Raw genomic sequence first — 24,270 nt, forward strand, 5'->3', positions numbered from 1 at the left:
CATCGGGGGGGGGGGGGTCCCTGCTCAGCAGGGAGTCTGCTTCTCCCTCTGACCCTCTTCCGTCTCGTGCTCTCTATCTCTCATTCTCTCTCTCAAATAAATAAATAAAATCTTTAAAAAAAAAACCTCACTGGGCGCCTGGGTGGCTCAGATGGTTAAGCGTCTGCCTTTGGCTCAGGTCATGATCCCAGGGTCCTGGGATTGAGTCCCGCATCAGGCTCCCTACTCCTTGGGAGCCTGCTTCTCCCTCTGCCTCTCTCTCTCTCTCTCTCTCTCTGTCTCTCATGAATAAATAAATAAAATCTTTAAAAAAAAAACACCTCACTGATATAACTTTAATATGCAAATCTGATAAAGGTATAAAAGAAAACTGTAAAACAATAGATAAATTTCACTGATGAATAGAGATGTAAAAATTCTAAATAAAACACCAGGACATGGAATCCAGAAATTTGCCAAAGAGAAGTACAGTTTGATTACATTAGATTTATTCCACAAATGTAAGGATACTTACATATTAAGAAATCTATCAACATAACAAGTGATATCAACAATTTGCTGCAGAAAAATACGATTATGTCAATTGATAATAAAAAGACATTTGATAAAACTCTTCAGGATTCCTAATAACAGCCCTAAACAAAGCAACAATAAAAGGAAATTATTGTGATAGACTCTCTTAAGAGCAAACCACCATAACCATTTTTATTTAAAATCAGAAATGAGACAGGGAGGCAAGTTATAATCCTTAGTAATTAATACTGAGACTCTTAGATGCTCTAAGTACACAAAAGAATAAAATGATATAACAGGAAAAAAGTATAAAACTATTCTTTTTGCTTATGACATGATTATATATTTATGTAAGTCTACCAGCAGAAAAAAATATTTAGAATGACACCAAAAACCATGACCTGGTTAGAAAAAAACCTAAAAATAAAGCTTAAGTTCTAGATAAATAAAACTATAAATCATTAAAAACTCAAACAACATCTAAACAAATGGAAAAGCATGTCAGGATCCAGGATGAGAAGACATAAATAACATTATAAAAATGACAATGCCCTAAAAGTTAATATATAAATTTAATACAATTCTTCTTAGAATTCCAGCTGGGGGTTTGAGAATCAAAAGTAAGTATGTCACGGGGGCACCTGGGTGACTCAGTCAATTGAGGTCTGACTTGATTTCAGCTCAGGTCATGATCTCATGGTTGTGAGACGGAGCCCCATATTGGGCTCCGCTTAGTGCGGAGTCTGCCTGAGATTCTGTCTCTCCCTCTCCCTGTCCCCTCCCCCTGCTTGCGCTTGCTCTCTCTCTCTCTCTCTCTCTCAAATAAATAAAGAAATAAATAAAATCTTAAGAAAAAGAGTAAGTATGGGCGCCTGGGTGGCTCAGTTGGTTAAGCGACTGCCTTCGGCTCAGGTCATGATCCTGGAGTCCCGGGATCGAGTCCCGCATCGGGCTCCCTGCTCGGCGGGGAGTCTGCTTCTCCCTCTGACCCTCTTCCCTCTCGTGCTCTCTATCTCTCATTCTTTCTCTCTCAAATAAATAAATAAATAAATATAAAAAAAAAAGAAAAAGAGTAAGTATGTCATGGACAGGTCATATAACTGAAAACATATTTATACTACAAATGATAAAAAATATGTCTATAATGTTCAATGAGAACTTAATAATTGAAATAAAACATAGAAATGGTTCAATAAAAAGGGGAACATACATAAATATGCAATTCATAAAAAAGCAAACCCAAGTAGCCAGCAAACAAATGGGAAGATGCTCAAATTTACTATTAGTCAAGGATATGTAAACTGGAAATGAGATGGTACCTACACCCAACAGATTCACAAATATTTAAAAAGCTATGGCACATGGCAGAGATGGTAATGGGAAAGGTACTCATATACATTGCTGGTGGAAATAGGAAGTGTTCCATAGTTGTTGGAAGGCAGTGTTGCAATTCATATTCAAATTTAAAATACACATACCCTTTGACCCAGCAATCCCATTACTAGGGACCTATCCCACAGAAATAAAAGCACCAGGAAATAAAGGCATATTTTGGCTTTGCTCAGAGTGACAAAGATCTGGAAACATTAAGAGTGGTATGCCTGGTCATATCTGAATAGCGGAATAAATTACGGTAGTACACACCATGGGATTACTATGTTGCCTTTAAGAGGACTGATTTAGGGCTATACTAGATGACTCGAAGGGATTTCCACAAGGTATTGCTGAGTAAGAGAAAACAGGGATAGAAGAGTGTGTGTGATATCATGGCATTCCGTATTAATAAACAATGACCATCCCTCCAGAGTCACGTGTATGTACATGTGTGCGTACACGTGTGTATGTGGCGTCTACAAACGGTGTTTTATGAACAGGGAGACAAATACGAAATTTTGGATTATATATGTTGAGTTGTTCACATCCATTTGCTGGGGAAAGGGAAAGAGCACAGATATGGATGGAGGGGGTGAAATGGGAAAGAGAGAGCTAAACAAAACAGAAGTTTTAAAAGACTGCACTAGGAAGTGACGAGCTGATCCTCAAATTCAAATCAAAATTCGAGAGAACCCAAAACAGTCTTGCAAGAGAAGAACAAAGCTGGAGGAATCACACTGTCAAATTTCAAAACTTATTAGAAAGCCACAGTACTCAAGACAACATGGTACCAGCATAAACAGCGAGAGGTCATTATAATAGAAGTGAGAGTTCAGAAATAAACCTCTACATTATACATTTATGGTAAACTGATTTCCAACAAGGATGCCAAAACCAATCAATGGGGACAGAAGAGTCTGCAACAAATGATTGTGGTACAACTGAATATCTATGTGCAAAAGAAGCTACCTCACACCAGACACAAAAATCAACTCAAAGAGGAACAGCGACCTGTATGTAAGAGCAAAAACTATAAAGCCTTTAGAAGAAAACTAGTGCATAAATCTCTGTTTCTTATCTATGACACCAAAATCATAAGCAACAGAAGAAAAAAGAGGTAAAATGGACACCATAAAAATGAAAAATATGTATACTTCAAAGGACACCATCCAGAAAGTAAAAAGACAGCCCATGGGAGAAAAGTTTTGCAAATCATGTATCTGATAAGGGACTTGTATTTACAACATAAATAATTCTTACAACTCAATAATAAAACACAACCCATTTTTTAAAGGTAAAGTATGTATATAGATATTTCTTCAAAGAAGATATATAAATGACCAGTAAGGACATGTAAAGAAGTTCAGGGTCATAAGCCATTAGGGACATGCATATCAAAACTACAATGAGATACACTTCCTACCCACTAGGATGGCTCGAATTAAAAAGACAGATGATAGTAAGTGTTGGGGAGGATATGGAGAAATTGGAACTTTCCTACACTGCTGGTTAGGGTGTAAAACAGTGCAGCTGCTTTGGAAAATAGCCTAGTAGTTCCTCAAAAGGTTAAACACAGTGTTACCCTATGACTCAGTATTCTACTCCTAGGTATATACCAAGGAGAAATGAAAACTTATGTCCACACAAAAAGTTGCACATGAATGTTCATAGCAGCATTATTCATAATAGCCCTCAAATGGAACCAACCCAAACGTCTATCAACTGATGAATGTCCATAAAATGAAATATTATTCAACACTGAAAAGCAATGAAGTACTGATACATGCTATAGCATGAAAATATCAGTATGTTGAATGAGAGAAGCCAGTCACAAAGGATGATGTATTGCATCACTCTGTTTATGTGAACTGTCCAGAATAAAAAGCTCTATGGTGATAGAAAGCGGAGATGGGGCAGGAATGAGGAGGAACTCCTAACTGCTAGCATGTTTCTTTTGGGGGTGAAAAATTTAGAGCATGAAAATATTCTAAAAATGATTATGGTGATGGATGCACAACTCTGGGAATATACTAAAAGACATTAAAATGTATACTTTAAATGGCTGACTTTTATGGTATGTGAATTACATCTTAATAAAGTTGAATTAAGAAACTGCACTAAAGGGGCGCCTGGGTGGCTCAGACGTTAAGCGTCTGCCCTCGGCTCAGGTCATGATCTCGGGGTCCTGGGATCAAGCCCCGCGTCGGGCTCCCCTGCTCAACAGGGAGTCTGCTTCTCTCTCTCTGCTGTTCCCCCTGCTTGTGCTCTCTCTCTCTGTCAAAAATAAATAAAATCTTAAAAAAAAAAGAAACTGCACTAAAAACAAGACTGCACTAAAAAAGAACATGTCATCTGTTCCCATTTATGCATTTATGAAAAAGGGTAAATATATGTGGGAGATACAAATGCAAATTATGTCAAGTCCACTGTGTCTTTATGTATAAAGTAAATATTGTAACATTCTAGTAAATATTCTAGTTATTTCATAAGGTAGTTTCAGTAATTATAAGGATGATTCACATAAAACACTTGATACAATGCCTGGCATATATCAGTCACTCAGCAAATACTAATTCTTACCATTAGCAATGACAAAAAGATACTTCCTACAGAGGTTCAATGTCTTTCATACTTACCTCCATTGTAAAACCTATGAGTTTGAAACATTGCTCAATTAATTCATATTGTGATTTATAGAAACTATTATTCATCATGTCCTGTACTGTTCTGAGGTGGTCATTTTGTAGGTATCTGAAAAAAATATGAAAGGATGGTCAAAATCTAAAGTTCAATGGGAAGTGAAAATATTACTTAGAAAAGTGCCACCTGCTGGGTTACCTGGGAGGCTTATTTTCAGGCAGTTTGTAATGGGCTAGTTTCTTCTTTTCAGCCAATCCAGCATAGATGTAGTAAAAAATATGAAAATTTTTTTCTCCACTGAAAAAATAAGACATTTTCAGTAAGAATATTTACTTAGAAAGAATATTAATTAGTAAGAATATTTACTAATTGTTAAAATTACTTGGCAATATAATGGTCAGAACAACAACTATGAGTGCTACCAGGGGTTTCTCAGAGTACTGGATTTTGGCTTTTTATTGTCCTTGTCACTATTTTCAACAATCACTGTCATTAAATTCCAGACACTGCTAAGCACTTTATATGAATCATTCAATGCACATTTGTGACTACCAGGCATTGTTCTAGACACTGGAAATGTGACAGGAGTGAAACAGTCAACAATCCCTAAACTCTTGGATTTTACATGCCAGTGGGAGCAGAGGGAAAAAGCAACAATTTTATGATGATATATCAGATGGTCAGAAGTGCTACATTATCCCATTTACCTGCCCTTAACATCCTAGTTACTCATAGGGTTCCCGCATTTTATATACACGGACACTAAGGCTTAGAGGGGCTACCATTCTCCCCGCAGGTCACAGAGTTGATGGCCAAACTGGATTCAAACCAGGGCTGTTTAACTCCAAAGCCTAAGTCTTTAACCACTTTGTGAACTGCCTTTCTGGGGTTCAGTTTTCTCACTTGCATGAGAAATCTCTGTGGTCTATGTATAAACAGCATTCCCCAGATTCTGGAATAATACAAATACGGGAGTAATAGCAACAGTATATTCAATTATGTATGTTTATGTGTACATAAAATAAATATACATGTATATATACATATATTATGTATGCTTATATATGATGAAATCAATGATAGCAATGATACGAGGGACTGGAGAGAGAAATTAAAATTATTTTGTTATTATAAGGTGCTGATGATAGTGTTATTTGAAGGTAGACTTGGATTAGTGGTAAATATGTATTGAAAACTCTAAGGCAACCACTAAAAAAATGAAAAAAGAAGAATCACCAAAATATGCTAAGAAAGGTGAGAAAATGGCATCACAGAGAAGGCTCAATTAAAACTACAAAAGGCAGAAAAAGAGTGGGAGACAAAAACAGGAACAAAGAATGAGGGCAACAATTAGAAAACAGTAATATAATAGATATTAATCCAATTATGTCAGTAATCACTTTGAACATCAGTGGTCTAAATAATACCAATTAAAAGACAGAAATTGTCAGGGGCACCCGGGTGGCTCAGACGGTTGAGCATCTGCCTTCGGCTCAGGTCATGATCCCAGGGTCCTGGGATTGAGCCCCACGTCTGGCTCCTGGCTCAGCTGGGAGCCTGCTTCTCCCTCTCCCTCTCCCTCTGCCTCTGCCTCTCCCCTGCTCATGCTCTCTCCCTCTCTCTCTCTCTCTGTCTCAAATGAATAAAATCTTAAAAAAAAAAGACAGAAATTGTCAGAGGGATCAAAAACAAGACCTATACATATGTTGTCTACAAGAAACCCACTTTAAATATAAAGATACATATTAATTAAAACTAAATGGGTAAAGAAAAATATACCATGCTAACACTTATCAAAAGAAAGCAGGAACAACTATATTAATTTCATACAGAGCAGTCTTCAAAGCAAGGAAGTTATCAGGGATTAAGAAATGTATTACATAATGATAAAGGGTTCAATTCTCCAAGAGACATAATAATCCTTAATGTTTATGGACATAACAATGGAGTGTGAAACTATGGGAGGCAAAAACTGATAGGACTGCAAGGAGAAATAGAAGAATCCACTATTATAACTTCACCACACGTCTCTCAGAAATGGACAGATCCAGCAAGCAGAAAAGCAGTAAGGACACAGTTGAATGCAACAATACTATCAAACAACTGGCTATAACTGACACCCTCTAGACTACATCATCCAAAAACAGCAGAATTCACATTCTTCTCAAGCTCATATGGAACATTCACCAAGACAGACCACATCTTAGGCTATAAAACACACCTTAACAAATTAAAAATAATGGACATCATATAATCTCTGCTCTTAGACCACAATGGAATGAAACTAGAAATCAATAACAGAAAGGTAACTGGAAAATTCCAAAATATGTGGCAATCAAACAATGCAGTTCTAAATAACACATCGTTCAAAAGATAAATATTAAAAGAAATTTTAAAATATTTTGAACTAGGTGAGAATGAAACCACAACTTGGCAAAATTTGTGGGATGCAGTGAAAGCAGGGTTTAGAGGGTAATCCATAGCCTTGAATGACTACGTTAGAAAGAAGAAAGATCTAAAAACAATAATCTAAATTTTCATTTTAGGAAACTAGAAAATGAGCAAATTAAATCCAAAGTAAGCAAAAGACAAGAAATAATAATAGAACAGAAATCAATGAAATTAGAAACCAGAAATCAGGAGAGAAAAATCAATGAAACAAAAAGGTTTTGTTTTTTTTTTTAAAGATCAATAAAATCAAGAAGCTTCTAGGCCAGGCCAAGAAAAAAAAAGAGGAAAAAAATTACTAATATCTGAAATAAAAGAAGGGACATCATTATAGGCCCATGGAAATTAAAAGGATAATAAAAGAATACTATGAGCAACTCCATTCTTCAAAACCTAGATGAAATGGACCAATTCTTTGAAAGATCCAATTTGTCAAAACTCACACAAGAAGAAATAGATAATCTGAAAAGGTTCAAAATCTATTAAAGAAATCGAATCAATAATTAATAATCTTCCAAAATAGAAAGCTCCAGTCCCACGAGTTCACTGTTGAATGATGCCAAATATTTCATGTAGAATTTATACCAATTCTTTACAGTCTCTTTCAGAAGAAAATAGATGCAAAGTGAGTATTTACCTTGTTCAATAAGGCCAGCTTTATCCTAACACCAAAACCAAATAAAGATATCACAAGAAAACTATAGACCCATAGCTCCCATGAACCTAGATGAAAAAATCCTCAACAAAACTTTAGCAAATTGAATCCAACAATGAATAAACAGAATTATATACCACGACCAAATGGCATATGCCCCAGGTACGCATGGCTGTTTCAACATTCGAAAATCAATCCATGTAATCCATCATATCAATAGGCTAAAGAAGAAAAATCACATGATCATACAAATAGATGCAGAAAAAGCATTTGACAAAGTCCAACAGCCATTCGCGACAAAAACTCTCAGTAAACTAGTAATAGAGGGGAACTTCCTCAACTTGGTAAAGAACATCTATAAAAAAACACTACAGGTAACATCATACTTCATGGTGAGAAACTGAAAGCTTTCACACTAAGATCAAAAACAAGGTAAGGATGTCCCCTCTCAACACTTCAACACTGTACTGGAAGTCCTAACTCATGCATGCAGTTTGAGAAGGGAAAAATAAAACTATCTTTCTTCACAGATGACATTATTATCTATATAGAAAAAGCTAAAGAATTGACAAAAAAACCTCCTTGAACTAATAAGCAATTATAGCCAGTCTGCAGGATACAGGTTTACATATAAAAGTCAATCCCACTCAAAATCCTAGCAAGTTATTTTGTGGATTCTAAAGTTTATACGGAGAAGCAAAAGACCCAGAATAGCCAGCACAATATTGGAGGAGAAGAAAAAATTTAAAGGACTGACACTGCCTGACTTCAAGAATTCCTAGAAAGCTATTGTAATTGAGACGGTATAGTATTGACAAAAAAAAAAAAAGACAAATAGATCAATGAAACAGACAGAGGGCCCAGAATAAATACAGCCCACTGATTCTTGACAAAGGAGCAAAGACAATAAAATGAAGCAAAGACAACTGGACATCCACATGCAAGAAAAAAAAAGGAATCCAAAGACCTTACACCTTTCACAAAAATTAACTCAAAGTGGGTCATAGACCTAAATGTGTAAAACACAGACCTATGAAACTCCTAGATCAACTAAGAGAAAAACTAGCTGATGGTGGATATGGTGATGACTTTTTAGATGTAACACCAAAGCCATGATCCGTGAAAGAAGTAACTGAAAAACTGGATTTCGTTAAAGTTAAAAACTTCTCTGTAAAGACATTTTCAAGAGAATGGGAAGACAAACCAGACTGGGAGAAAATACTTACAGAAGACGCATCTGATAAAGGACTGTTTTCCAAAATATACAAAGAACTTTAAAAACCCAACAATAAGAATACAAACAACCTGATTTACAAAAATGGACCCAAAGCCTTAACAGACACCTCACCAAAGAAGATATACAGATGGCAAGTGAGTCTGTGAAAAGATGCTCCACATCATACGTCATCAGGGAAATGCAAATTAAAACCACTAGGAGGTATCACTATACATCGATCAGAATGGCCAAAGTCCAAAACGCTGACAAAACCAAATGCTGGCTGGGACGCAGAACCACAGGAACTCTCATTCACTGCTGGTGGGAATGCAAACTGGTACAGCCCCTTTGGCAGACAGTTTGGTAATTTCTTACAAAACTAAACATACTCTTACCATATGATCCAGCAATGGAGGTCTTTGGTATTTACCCAAAGGAGTCGAAAACATAGGTTCACACAAAAACCTGTGCATGGATGTTTGTAGCAGTTTTACTCATAATTGCCAAAACTTGAATCAAGGCAAACAAGAAGTTCTTAGAAGATGAATGGATAAATGATTTGTGGCACCTCCAGACAATGAAATATTAATTCAGCGCTAAAAAGTAATGACTATCAACCCATGAAAAGATAAGGAGAAACTTCAAGTGCATATTACTAAGTGAAAGAAGCCAATCTGCAAAGACTGCTTTTCCATACAATCATATTGTATAATTCCAGCTATATGACATTCTGAAAAAGGCAAAACTCTGGAGACAGTAAGATGATCAGTGGTTGCCAGAGCTGGGGGAGGGGAGGATGAATGGGCAGAGCAGAAAAGACTTTTTGGGCAGTAAAAATACTCATATGTAATACTATAAGAGTAGATACCTGCCGTGCATTTGTCCAAACTGGAAGAAAATATGCCACCAAGAGTGAATCTTACTGTAAACTATGGACTTTGGGTGATTACAATGTGTCAGTGTAGGTTCAAACGTAGCACTCTGGCGTGGGATGTTGACAATTGGGGGGAAGTTATGCATGTATGGGGTAGGAGCATATCTGTATCTTCCTCTCAGTTTTGCTGTGAACCTAAAGCTGCTGTAAAAAAATAAAGTCTTAAGAAACACTTTCCTAGGTCTTCTCCTCCTATATGCAATATAATTTCAGTTGAGATAGATTTTACCTTCGATCTCTTTAGAAATTATTTATTCTTTCAGTACACAGAAGTTTTCCTCAGAAACAAAGATGAACATATCCACATACATTTACTTTTCCAATGATGCAGTAAAAGACATTTGGAGTCTTAGGATATCAGTGGCTTTATCTTAGAATCTCTAGCTTTGTTTCAAGGTTCTGCCGAAAACCATTACAAGAATAATTTTTACAGAAGCTCATTTTGGGCTCCAACACACAATTCATGTAGGTATAAAATAACATGGTTAAACATTTGATATTTGTGCTTCATCAACACCTATTTAAGACACTCAGTCTTTAACAGGTAAAAATACTTAATACGAAGGTGTGCAACTTGATGAAGTGATTAATGTGGATTCTTGCTCCCCCTTATTAGTATTTCAAAAAGAAGGAAAACATTTTGAAAGAAAAAAGTAACCCTGCTTTTGATTAGTATGCATTCTGAGTTGAGACTGTTCCCTGAGTCTGTGAGGGTACAATTATCACCACGCCTTGGAAGAGAGTTCAAACGTCCAGGAAATCCAAATCTTTCAAATGTCTGAGTCAGAGGGAACAAGAGCTTGAGGTGAAATAGCAGCAGAGGAAGGGAAAGCAGAGAAGAATTGTGAAAGTCATTCTAAAGATCGACTCACAAGTATTTGGACATGGGAAGTGAAGGGAAGGTCAGAGGTTTCCTATAAATGGAAAAGGATGGTTTCCTTCCCCCAAAAAGGGACAAGTGGGAAAAGAAAGACATTTAGGACAAAATGTATTACATTGAATTCTATATTCAGCAGGAGATCTAGGTACTTGGAAATAGCAGGAGATCTAGGTACTTGGAAATGAAAGGATATCTAGGTACTTGGAAATGAAAAATGTGAACATAGATGGGAGTGAGAAATATCTCTTTGGGTGTCAATCACATACATACAGTTAGATGTTGGGGCCCTGATAGCAGAAGGAATTGCTAAGTGAGGGAGTGAAGAGAGAAGAGAGGGGAATGGAGGGATGAATCAAAGTCAGAGAAAAAAAAAATTCAGAGAAGTAAGAGAGGAATCAGGAGAATCCAGTTGAGGAACCAAAGACAGGTGAGCTTTTCAAGCCAAGGGTGGTCCATGGGCTCGGACGCTGAAGCAAGGACCGGCCCGTCCTTTAGAATGGATGTCCCTAGCCATTTCTTGTGCAGCCACCAGTAACACTTCAATGAACAATAGCATCGTACATGGGCAAGGTTAGAACAAAACTAAAAGTTTACTTCTTGTCTTTTCTCACCACACATAATAAAAGTTCTTGCAGACTGGCACAGCACACAATTTAGTCTGCTTTGTTCTAATGAAATCACATCGATTGCTCTTTGTGTCACACCTTTAATGCTTAAACGGCGTGGTATACAATTAGAGATGTGAGTCATAAATGTAGACACACAAAATTGGTGGTTTTCTCTTTAATTATCAGTTTACATTTACTGAGAATTGTAATTTGACAGGACCTAGAGATGCTATAGGAAATACATTGACCTCCGTTGGATAAACAATCAGAGGATTCAAGGAACAGGAAAAGAAGATAGTGCCAATAATTACCCATCTCATATCTTGCCCTAACTACATCAAAACTGTATTTCAGAAGACAGAGGATCATAGCGTCCCATACATGCTCATAGGACCTGTGGTTCCCACGTCAGAATGGCTGGGGACAAACGTAGGGTTTCAGCAAGTATTTCTCTGACTGACCCCACTTCTAACCGTGGATCTTCTAATACTTCTTCAGAGTTCCACTCAGCCATTTGTAGAAAGGTCCTCAGGTCTGTCTCATATGTGTTCACCTGCTCTGGACCCTGCGGATCACCTATGCAGCCAAGACCTCAAAACTGTGGCAAAGTTCTCACAAGGGTGTGGCTTACGCCACCCGTGAAACCTTTGAATCTTTGACAAAGTGGCCAGCAATAAGGCTTGCAAAGCCAAAAATGCAGCTTTGCCTTCATAAGGCCTCATAGGATATTCATGAAAGAGTGCTTTTAATTTTTTATTTTTAATTCCAGCTTCCTCCACCAAGACTCCTTCCTCCAAGATACATAGTCTCCTCAGTCCCTCTCCCTTCACCCTTACCTGCTCACACTTAGAACTCATTGCCTACTTTCCTGAGAGACTAGAAACCAACAAGTGATCAGCAAGCTTTGTTTCAAAGCATACATTATCCAGAAGACTGCGCTGCTTTATTGGAGGAATCCTATCTCATTTAGCTTTATATCTCCTGTGCTTAGTACAGTTCCTGGCACACAGGAGCACTCAATAAATATTTGCCAAAAGGATGGATGGATGGATGGATGGATGGATGAATGGTGGATTTTGGAGTCAGACAGAGACATGGGTTCAAACCCCAATTCAGTCATTTATTAGCTTTTTGGTATTAGGTGAGACTTATTACAATTCTCAGTGTCAGTTTCCTCATGTATAAAATAGACAATAATATCCATCCTATGGCTGTAAGAATTAAAATAGATAATGAATATAAAGTGCTTAGCACAGTGCCCAACACACAGTAAGTGCTCCATAAATAGTATTTTCCTTCCTCCATAGAGAGCACCACATCTGCCACTTTGTGGACGCCTCCTGCAGCATCTGGTAAAGTGCTGGGCCTCTGAGAGAAACACAATCAGTGCTTGCTGCAGGAAACTGTCGTAATGGGGGACAAGTGCAGTGAAACAGCTATAATTTCTATTCGTGAGAATTATCAAGCATTGACTTCAATATGCTTATCTTCTTCTTGAAATTAAGTAGCCCCTTTTAAGAATTTCTTCTTTAAAATCATTTACATTTAGATGAGAATTTAAGCCCTAACCGACATGATACTGCCATCATTAGAAATGAAAAAATAAACATATATATAACATACATAAACATGTATTTATAAATACTTATATATATTTACATATTATAAATATGTAAATATATAAATATATATAAATATAACTATATATAAAAATAAATGTGGTCAGAGATTAGGGTGGGATGAAATGGGCAGAGGCAAAAAGGGAAAAAAACTTATTCCCTTAAAATAAAGGGTAGCAAACAGAGTGTTTTAGAGGGGAGGGGGTGGGGGGATGTGTCAGCCCGGTGATGGGTATTAAAGAAGGCACGTTCTGCATGGAGCACTGGGTGTTATAGGCAAACAACGAATCATGGAACACTGCATCAAAAACTAATGATGTAATGTATGGTGACTAACATAACATAATGGAATAAAATAAAATAAAAAAAGACAAAAAACAAACAAACAAAAAAAGACATAAACGTCTGCTTTGGTTCTTTTCTGCCACCTCAGATCTATTCTCTACTCTGCCTTATGCTCTGTGACCCAAGAATTCTTCAATTATCTACTTGATACTTCATTTTCAAAGATCACAAAAAGCTTCTCTAGAATTTAAAAATACAATTGAAATTAAGTAAAAGAAAAAAATGGGGGTAAAAAATTTTTTTAAATGGAAAAATTATAAGGCAGCCGTGCTCCAATTACAAACTGAGTTGGATTTCAACCTAATTGTAAATTTGGAACTTAAAGTGTTTATTGGGGGACCCAATAAACAACACTGTAAAACTAGAATAGTTCTTTAGGATAGTTGGAAAGAAGTTTAATTAATTCATAGTATGTCTAAAGTATAATCCTAATTGGATTTCCAATTTCCCAAAGTATATCCTACAATATACCAATAGTATTAACAAGATTATTTCTACAGTTACAAACCCAGGGCCTCACTGGGGAGCTCCAGAGGTTACTGTTCACAAGGAATTTGTGAATGGTGCTCCAGCACAGAGCTCCAGAGAACCCACTGTGAATGGTGCCCCCTGACACTGTGTATCATGGTGGTCCCATCTGAATCTCAGTAATTTAGCCTATTAGGTCGTTCTTCCCCAGAGGCCTCAAGAAGAGTCTTACACAGTTATGAGAACGGGACAGATTCTTTTGAGAACCAGTTCAGTCTCCATATCTGTGTGAGACCCCAAGTTTCCTCTAGGTGGCAGAGGCACTGACACGCAGATCCAGTAAGTTCTGGGGAACCAGCACACATCGTTAATAGTGGCTGCCATCTACTGAGCATCTTCAATGTCCCATGTACTGTCCCAGGTGTCATTTCTAAGCTTCATCCAACTATCCACACTATTACTGCTAATAATGGCTTAAACTTATGGGGTTCTCACTCTATGTTATTCACCATGCTAAATACTTCACAGGCATTATCTTAAGTGATAGGTAGGTCCTCCTGTTATTTTCATTTTAAAGACGAAAAACTGAGGTACAGCGAAGTTAAGTATTTCAAATCACACACGCACACAGTAAATTGCAGAACCAAGATCTTAGAAGGGTTTTTAGGGTTTAAATATCTTACCCAAAGTGAACTAACATGTATGTGGTGAAGCCACAATTCAAAAAATTCATCTTATAATCATTCCCTGTGTATTTTGAATTGAGGATCAAAGAATAATTTTCCACAGTGAAAGCTGAGTTCAGGAGGTGGACTCCAGGCAACTTACATTCACAATTTATTCATAAATTGAATAGTAGCAAATCTGAAGGCATTTATGGTAAATAATAATGTACTAACACATAATAAGACTTGTGTTCCCATGAATTTAATGAAAGACATATTACTATAATAATGTAGATATGCTTGGTGTTAAACCTACATAAGAAAAATGAAAGACTCTAACTTGCCACAATTTTTTTTAAAGATTTATTTATTTGAGAGAGAGAGAGAGAGAGAGAGAGCGCACGCATGTGCACCTGCATTGAGAGGGGCAGAGGGGAAGGGAGAGGGACAAGCAGACTCCAGGCTGAGTGTGGAGCCCAACATGGGGCTTGTGCCCATGATACTGGGATCACGACCTGAGCCAAAATCAAGAGTCAGATGCTCAAGGACTGAGCCACCCAGTTGCCCCTAACCCGCCACACTTTTTAAAAATAATATAACAACCAAGGTACAAATCCAATGTTTGGTTTTTTTTAAAGACTTTATTTATTTATTTGAGAGAAAGAGAATGAGAGATAGAGAGAGAGCACAAGACGGAAGAGGGTCAGAGGGAGAAGCAGACTCCCCGCCGAGCAGGGAGCCCGATGCGGGACTCGATCGTGGGACTCCAGGATCATGATCTGAGCCGCAGGCAGTCGCTTAACCAGCGGAGCCACCCAGGCGCCCACAAATCCACTGTTTTGACTACAGTTTCCACATAAGGGTAACAAAGCTATTTTGGAATCATCAGGACAGGAGAGAGATTTTATCATTCAGCTACAAACAGCCAAAAGGAACTCAATTGACCTAACAAAATCAGCTGGAAATTGAAGGGGCAGTACAATTAAGCCCATACCCGGATCTTCTATTTGGTCTCTTGTATATAACCATAGGAAGGATAGAATTAATACAAAGATCTATTTATACATATTAGCATTTAAAAGAAAAAAAAGACTTATTTCTAATTAAATTTCACATTAGTTTTGTGTACAGAAATATATTGTCTCCTACTTCAGAAATCACTGCAATTTATCCTGTTAGTATCTATGATGGGCATAGGGTTTATATCCGGCATCATAAATTTCAGGTGACTTATTAACTCCTCTACTAGATGTGACATGTGAGAATAAGATAGTGCTGAGGGATCTCTTTGATTCTAACAATAATTGCCTTGCACGTAGTGGATGATCAATAACATTTTGTTGAGTTTTTTGAATAAGTAGACATTTTACTATTATCAAAACAAAAACATTGTCTTTGCTTGTTTCCCAGAAAAAAATATATTTGACACCGACTTACAGAGCTTGGTGGATAACTCGCGATTTCTCCAGAAGGTATTCAGAAATCTGTACTCCCACGACAGCTCCAGAAGAGGTAAATTTCATTTCTAAATATTTTCCAAATCGGCTGGAATTGTCATTTATAATAGTGGTGGCATTGCCGAAGGCTTCCACCAAATTGTTCACTTGTAAAATCTTCTCTTGCAGGGTTCTGTTATTAGCCTAGAGAGAAATGTCAAGATATTTTTTTAATGTAAGAAATTAATTTTGCATATAATAAAATGCCTCTTTTTGATAAGCACTATACGTAGACATAAAGGCATTGAGATCATACTCTCGGCATACCGCCAGATGTTATAATATCTGGTCTATTTTTCCCTTCCTGTATGTGTGTTCTCACTTGCTTTCTTCAAGGAGCAAAGAGATATTCTATACTTTTTCTATTGCCATATCGTTCTGTTCAGTGCCTGATTTATAAACACAATTCATAAGCAGTCTATGCACAGTGGGGTACTCATTCTGTTATTCTTCCTCTCCCTCCCTGGGGCCCCATCCAAATGTTCCCCAAAGACAGAACCACTTTGGTTGCTTCCATGGAAGCTGCTAAAGGGGAAAATCAGGGAGTAAAGCTAACTTGTGAATTCAGAAGCAGGGGACATGGAATTACTGTGAAAACTGAGAACAGCTCAAAAGTGTGGATGGAAGGGGTAGAACCCCAGTCCAGGTCAGCTGGCCTGCTTGGCTGTCCCTCTATTTTCTCCTACCCCATCTCCTATATTCCTTCCCTCAAACAAGCATTGCTATGATTATTATTTTTTACTTATTTACCACCTTACTGGAAATTCCACCAAGTAGAAATTTAGTTGGTTAAAAATCAACCTCTTTTAGAGTACAGTTCTAAAAGTATTAAAGAGGGCACGCTCTGCATGGAGCACTGGGTGTTATACGCAAACAATGAATCATGGAACACTACATCAAAAACTGATGATGTAAAAAAAAACAAAAAAAAACTAATGATGTAATGTGTGGTGATTAACACAACATAATAAAAAAAACAAAACTAATGATGTATTGTATGGTGACTAACATAACATAATAAAATAAAATTTAAAAAATAAGTTTTTTAATAGATAATTTTTTAAAAGGATTTTCTTTATTTGAGAGAGAGAGAGAGACAGAGAGAGCAAGCGAGAGCACAGGAAGAAGGAGAGGGAGAGGGAGAAGCAGGCTCCCCACTGAGCAGGGAGCCCCACGTGGGGCTTGATTCCAGGACCCTGGGATCATGACTCGAGCCAAAGACAGACACTTAATTGACTGAGGCACCCAGACACCCCTAAAAGTTTTTATAAACAATCATATAACCCCCACTACAATCCACACATAGGACAGTTCCCTCACTCCCCCAAACTGTATCATTACTCTTTGTAGTCAACCCGTCCCTTCAACCCCAGCCTGTGAAAATCATTGATCTGTTTCTGTCTCTATAATTTTAAATTTTCAGGAATGACATATAAATGGAATCATACAGTATGTAGTCTTCTGTATCTGACTTCTTTGACTTTGACTCACAGTGCATTTGAGCATCCAAATCTCATCTAATGAGATTCATTCCTTGTGTCAGTCTTTGTTCCTTTTTGTTACTGAGCAATATTACACTGATTATATGTACCAGTTTGTTTATCCATTCCTGGAGATTACAAATAAAGCCACATAGATAGTTGTTTGTGGTTTTTGTATAAACATGAGTTTTTGTTTTATTTGGATAAATACCGAGTAGTAGGATTGCTAGGCTGTACGGTAAGTGTAGTTGAACTTTATAAAAAACTTCCAAACTGTTTTCCAAAGTGACTGCATTATTTTGTATTTCACCAGCAATATATGAGAGTTCCAGCTATTCCACATCCTTCTCAGCAGTTGGTATTGTTAGACTTAAAAAAAAAATTTAACCATTAATAGGTGTATAATGATGTCTCATTTTAATTTGCATTTCCCTAATGACAACTGATGTTGAACATCTTTTCATTTATTTGCCATCTACATATTGTCTTTGGTAAAGTACTATGCAAATCTTCTGTTCATTTTTTAAATAAATTTTTATTATTTAAGTATAGTTGATATACTCTTGTTCATTTTCTTGTTATTTGATCTCTTGTTATTGAGTTTTAAGAGTTTCTTTTTACAATATATGCATTAAGGATGCAAGTCTTTTATTAGATATGTGACTTGCAAATAGTTTCTTTGAGGATATAGCTTGTGGTTTCATCTTCTTATCAATGTCATTCAGAGAAAAGAAGGTCTTAATTTTGTGAAATCTAATTTTTTCCTTTGTGGATTATGCTTCTACTGTTGAATATAACTATTGCAACTCTACAGTAAGTCTGAAACTCCGGTAGTATTAATCCTCCAACTTTGTTCTTTTTCAAAATTGATAATTATAACTCCTTTGCCTTTCCATATAAATTTTTGATTCAGCTTATCAATTTTTACCAAAAAAAAATCCTGCTGGGATTTTTATTGTAATAGCACTGAATCTACAAATCAATTTGTGAAGAACTGGTGTAATAATAGAGTCTTTTAATCCATGAACATGGTGTATCTCTCAATTTATTCAGGTATTCTATGATTTCTTCTATCAGTTTTTTCTACTTTTCAGCATACAAATTTCATCCATGTTTTATGAAACTTAGATTTAAATAATTTTTTGATGCTATTGTAAATGAGACTTTTCAATTTCAATTTTCAATTAATTGATCATTGCTGGTATACATATAATGCAAATTAACTTTTGTATTATATATAATATATATGTGTTTATATTGTATATAACATATATAAATACAATTGATTTTTGTATGTTAACTTCCCTTTAACCGGCAAGCAACAAAAGGAGACAAGTAAAGAGAGTATTCAGTAAATGTGCTGGGCCTTAAAAGGGAGAAAAATCACATTTAATAAAGCCTTTCCTACTAAGAGTGACAAAAGTTAGAATATCCTCAAAACAGAGTGTACACTTTTTCTACTGCTTGTTATATTTTAAACTCACAGAGGATAGCAAGTGTGTTTTATAATTTCTGTACATTATTTAATGTGGGAATTAGTGAACATTAATCTAATCAGCTACATTAGGTTCTGAAATACAACAAATATTTCTGTTAGGATAGAGAAAAGATTGTACCTTTCCAAGCACCGTCAGCTGCTGAACCAAAAGATGAGCACTTTCTGTCTTTCCAGCACCACTTTCTCCGGAAATAACAATGCACTGCACAGTGAGGGAAGGAAACCATGAGAAGACTTCATCCTCACAAGATGTGGCTCACACACAAGAAGCTAAAAGAGGAATTTCTAAGGATGTGAGACTCTCCTTACCTGATCTGAATTATATGTTACCATTGACTGGTATCCTAAGTCAGCCACTGCAAAAATGTGAGGAGGATTGGCAGTTCTCTTTGCTCCGATATATAGTTTGGAATGCTACAGGTTAAAAAGAACACATTTTGTGGGGCTTTTCTTTTTCTTTTTGTTTAAATCCTAGATTATTTACAGGCAGAACTCCCAATTTTTAAGACAAAACATAAATCAGGATACATTTTCATACCACCAAAACATTACACACATTACACATGCATACTACACACACTTAGAGGTATGCACAATTATATAAAATAAAAGCCTGACATAAAAGAGCCCAGAAATATGATGTAACATAATAGAATATAATATCACTCTGGTAGCAGTATTTAAAAGAAGACTCTTGGAAGTGCATACCACTTCCAAAGCAGAACTTAATGTTTCAAAATACTATTATTTCTTTAAATAAAAAGATACTATAAATAAGACAATCAGGTATCATTTTGTTGACTCTTCCCTGGGTATAATAATGTCTGACCTACGATCACCACATTTTTCTTTGACATCATTTGACATACAGCCTATCATTTATTTGTCCAAATCACCAAGTTAACTGATAGCGGAATTTGGTGAAAGCCCAGACTTCTGGAACTTAAGCTCAAGCTTCATAAATTTACCATTATTCTTGTAAATTTTAAGTGGTAGAGGATGACAGAATTATTTATTTCTCACATATAAAAAAACTATTATTCACAGTATTAACTGATTTTCTAGAATACACAAATAGCTAAAAGAGAATAGGGCCAATTAAAAATGAAAGACAGCTTAGCTTAATTCCGAATACTGTTCTATATTTAAGCCATTACGGCTTGAATAATGGATAATTATATACTTATATTCATAAAACACACACTGTCTGATACTAAAAACCAATATGTCAAAAGGAATTTTTAAATTCACAATGACAAGTTTCATAGTCACCAAGTATATATTACCTGTGAGACAATGTAATTATACTCTTGACTCTCCAATACTTGGTTCAGAGGTAGACAATACACCTGCAATTTTGTAGGCATCTGTTTATTAATATGATGCATAGTATAGACCAGTTACCAATGACTGGAAGTAATTACCTTTCGGCCATATACTTTTGGAAAAAGGAAGACCAGGAACCACATTCAGATTGATTCACCTCCTATTTTCCCTATCTCTATGTTTTAACAGTAATTATTTGTTTCTTCAAGGCATTGCATAAAACTATCTTTGGCATCATCTAAATTAATTTAAAAACCTGAGTAGTATAATTATTATTACAAAGCAAAAGAATGCAAGCCACACCACCACATACCTCTGTGGAATAAAGACCCAGACTCTGAAAAGGGTTAAGAGCAATAAGTATATCTCCCACATAGATATAAATCTGATCTCTGGAATAACACTTCTCAAGTTGCTGTGAGACTGTATTCTATAATAAAACAAAAATAATTTTTTTCTTAAAAGTCATTTAAGGTCAGTTACAACTTCAAATGTAAACAATATAATTGAAACATCTGGAATTTGGACTAAAGATCGGAAAGGAATAGACACGCTGGTAGTAAGGAGTATAACACTGGGTCAGCAAGTATCTTTCCACCTGGCAGGCATTTTCTTTTGTTTTGAAAGCCATAGAGAGATGGCATTGTCCTATGTGCTTTCCAAAGGCTGTATGAAATATTACAGGGATATTATATGTTGAGAACCTTCTAGAAAATAAGTAAATGCAGAAGATGAAATAAAGAGAAAGATCAATAGAAAAGGGAGGGGAAGATACAGTGAACATGACTTTATTGCAAATCAAGGTTATTTAGTGGTTCTGTAGAATGTCCTAGCCCTTTGCTGAGACATTGTTTTTATGAGGCACAGTAAAAAGTTCAGAAAAGTAGCTTTCATAGTTGATAAATCATGAGTCCATGAAATCAATTTTAATAGTGTCAGAAATCATCATTGACGGTGTGACACAAGAGGAGAGCAGTAGATCAGAGCTCAAAAATGAGACAAAAATGAAAGCACAGACAACAGAAAAAAACAAGCCCAGTGTTTAATATATAGGTCAGCAGTATGATGAGCAAAGTCTTCTTTATAAATCCACAAGCCTAGAAATTCACACCATTGGAGAATTTGGTATGAAAACATTCATAAAGGTGCTGGCAATCTCTGACTTGCAAATACTACTTGATTACAAGATGTTTGATGTTCTCAAGAAAGATTATTTTGAGGAAGTACTTGAGTTGTTTAAGCAACCCTAAATTTACCAAATGACTACTTCTGTTCAGAAAATGTCTCCTGATTTGTTGAATTTCTAAGCAAATCTCAGGCATGTATTAGATGTATTTAAAAAACCCCATTGATCAGGGTAGAGATCCTAACCTTTTACTTGAAAAGGAGCTATTTATTTCTCTAACGATCTGATTATCCAGAATAGAGGGAGATGAGGGAGAAGGGAGGCTGAAACTATAATTTACTGGCTTGCATTTGTACCTTCACAAGAGATGCTTGAAATAGTTCTGAGGTCACTGGGATAAGGAGTTTCAAGCAGAATTCAGTGCCCTAACAGGCTAGCCCTATGAGAGCTGGGACTCTGGGATCCCACAAGGGGGACAATGACCATGGTAAGAGAGATGGGCTCTCGGAGTTTCCTAGAGGCCTCTGGGTAGCACCACTGAGAGTGGAGCAGAAGAGAAAATAGAGGGAGGATGCCATGTGGAGGTTGTAGGAGGAAGACCATTTTCTGACCTCAGTACATCATCCCTCTGGGGCTCCCAGAATGAATTCAGGGGGAAAAGGGTCTGTAAGTTATAAGCAACTCATGGTACTGGAAACCCACACCTTTGTAATTTGACTATCAAAAGAAAGAAAAGAAAGAAAGAAAAAGAAAAAGAAAGAATGAAGAAAGAAAGAAAGAAAGAAAGAAGAAAGAAGAAAGAGAAAGAAAGAAAAAGAAAAAGAAAGAAAAAGAAAAAGAAAGAAAGAAAAAGAAAGAAAGAAAGAAAGAAAGAAAGAAAGAAAGAAAGAAAGAAAAAGAAAGAAAAAAAGAAAGAAAGAAAGAAAGGGAAAAAAGGACACAGGCTGAAGAGATCTGGAAATCTGAGTTACACATATTCAAAGTGAAGATAGGAGAGATAATCAGGAAGCTAAGATACAAGGAAAGCTTACAGATATTCAAACAGCCTCTTGTGCATATCACTTCTATAAATTAAACAAAATACAGAATGTTTAGGTTTAATTAAACTAAGTCTCTTACCTCATCCAAAACCTCTAGGGTTGCTAAATCATCTACATCCTTCAGACTGGACATTAGCGATCTACTGAAGTTACTTTTCTTGGTGTGAATACGTTCATGTCTGTAGAGCAATACAAAGAGAGAAACCCCTTCTGACTTGAGAACTTATTACTGATCGCAGCAGAGGTAAGTTTTAGATACATATGAGACTACAAAACTTCTATGAAGCTGATTTTCCTAAATTCATGCTAACCATTTCCCAGAAAATAGCCTAATATATTTGGTCTGTTTTCTCCTCTCTCTAGGAAAATTACAACATGTCCAACTTACTTCATGGCTGATGAAAAGAGTTCATTATTTCTATCAAGAACTCTCCTCTATATAATTTGCTTTAAAGCTTCCTCTAAATTGTGATTTAATCTACTACAAAGTGGTGAGTCAGAGAGATTTGAATTCATTAGATTTCCAGTTTTGTTTGAGATAGTGTCAGGCCATTGGTGGCCAAGGAATGGTAACATTAAAAATTATTATTCAGCAAAATTTAAGAGGAATGCAAAATAAACTCCACTGTTGATTTTCAGATGGTTAAATGGATATAGGAAATTGGTTTCAGGCATTAGGAAGTTTATTTTCAAAGTAAAACATTTCAGCAACTTCTGATAACAGCCAGAGGATCTTGATTTGACATGAAGGCTGGAGAAGTTGCTGAGATAAACACCAGGGTGTATTTCAACTTTTCTGGACATGAAATTATCATCTACTTGATATTTTGAACAAAACTGTACCTTCACTGTTTATTTTTGGAGATACAATAGACTTTTGAAACAACATGGGGTTAGAGGTGTCAACCCCTCATGCAGTCAAAAATCCAGGTATAACTTTTGACTCCTCAAAACTTGACTGCTAATAGTCTTCTGTTGGCCAGAAGCCTCACCAGTAATATTAACAATTGATTAACAAAATTATTAATAAAATTAATAATTTTCTATGTTACATATATATTATATTCTCTATTCTTACAATAAAGTAAGCTAGGAAGAGAAAATGCTATTAAGAAAATCATAAAGAGGAAATACAATTATAGTGTTATACTGTATTTATTGAAAAGAATCTGCATATAAGTGATCTCATGCAGCTCAAACCTGTGTTACTCAAGGGTCAACTGTACTTTTAATCATTTCAATTTGTCCATTAGTAAAAGGAATAAGTAGACTCTGAGGAACAACAAAAACCATACCACTTACTCAGTAAACTTTCATGGTTTCTCATTGCTTAGTGAATTAAGTCACTATTTTTTAAAATTTTTAATTCTAGGGTAGTTAACATATAGTGTTATATTCATTTCAGATGTACAATAGAGTGATTCAACAATTCCATGTATTACTCAGTGTTCCTCAAGGTAAGTGTACTCTTAATCTCCTTCACCTATTTCAGCCACCCCCCCACCCACTTCCCCTCTGGCAACCACCAGTTAAGAGTCTGTTTTTTATTTGTCTCTTTTTTTCTTTTGTTCGTTTGTTTTGTTTCTTACATTCCACATATGAGTGAAATCCCATGTTATTTGTCTTTCTCTGACTGGCTTACTTCACTTAGTATTATACTCTCTAGCTCCATCCATGTTGTTCTCAACGGCAAGACTTCAATCTTTTTTGTGGCTGAATAATAGCACATCTTCTTTATCCATTCATCTATTGATGGACACTTGGGCTGCTTCCAGAGTTTGGCTGTTGTAAATAATGCTACAGTAAACATGGGGGTGCATGTATCCCTTTGAATGTGTATTTTTGTATTCTTTGGGTAAATACCCAGTAGTGTGATTACTGGATTACATGATAGTTCTATGTTTAATTTTGGGGGGAAACTCCATACTGTTCTCCACA

The 24,270-nt window shown here is 36.1% G+C and overlaps 1 protein-coding gene across 4 annotated transcripts in view; it reads right to left on the reverse strand.

The window, feature by feature from the left end:
- The window catches only part of MYO3A (myosin IIIA), a 232,002-nt gene that overhangs the window by 107,330 nt on the left and 100,402 nt on the right, over nt 1-24,270 (reverse strand). For all 4 annotated transcript variants that reach the window (XM_073885535.1, XM_073885536.1, XM_025891892.2 and 1 more), the window contains exons 11-17: nt 22,412-22,511; nt 20,480-20,596; nt 19,150-19,254; nt 18,959-19,042; nt 15,803-16,005; nt 4,726-4,824; nt 4,524-4,638 (exon numbers count right to left, since the gene is read on the reverse strand). In XM_073885535.1, coding sequence (XP_073741636.1) covers nt 4,524-4,638; nt 4,726-4,824; nt 15,803-16,005; nt 18,959-19,042; nt 19,150-19,254; nt 20,480-20,596; nt 22,412-22,511 — 823 coding nt within the window. The remainder of the gene's footprint in view (nt 1-4,523; nt 4,639-4,725; nt 4,825-15,802; nt 16,006-18,958; nt 19,043-19,149; nt 19,255-20,479; nt 20,597-22,411; nt 22,512-24,270) is intronic.

The sequence above is a fragment of the Callorhinus ursinus genome, unplaced genomic scaffold (genome assembly GCF_003265705.2).
Source record: "Callorhinus ursinus isolate GAN/ISIS: 27379988/994484 unplaced genomic scaffold, GSC_fseal_2.0 scaffold63, whole genome shotgun sequence".
NCBI lineage: Eukaryota > Metazoa > Chordata > Mammalia > Carnivora > Otariidae > Callorhinus > Callorhinus ursinus.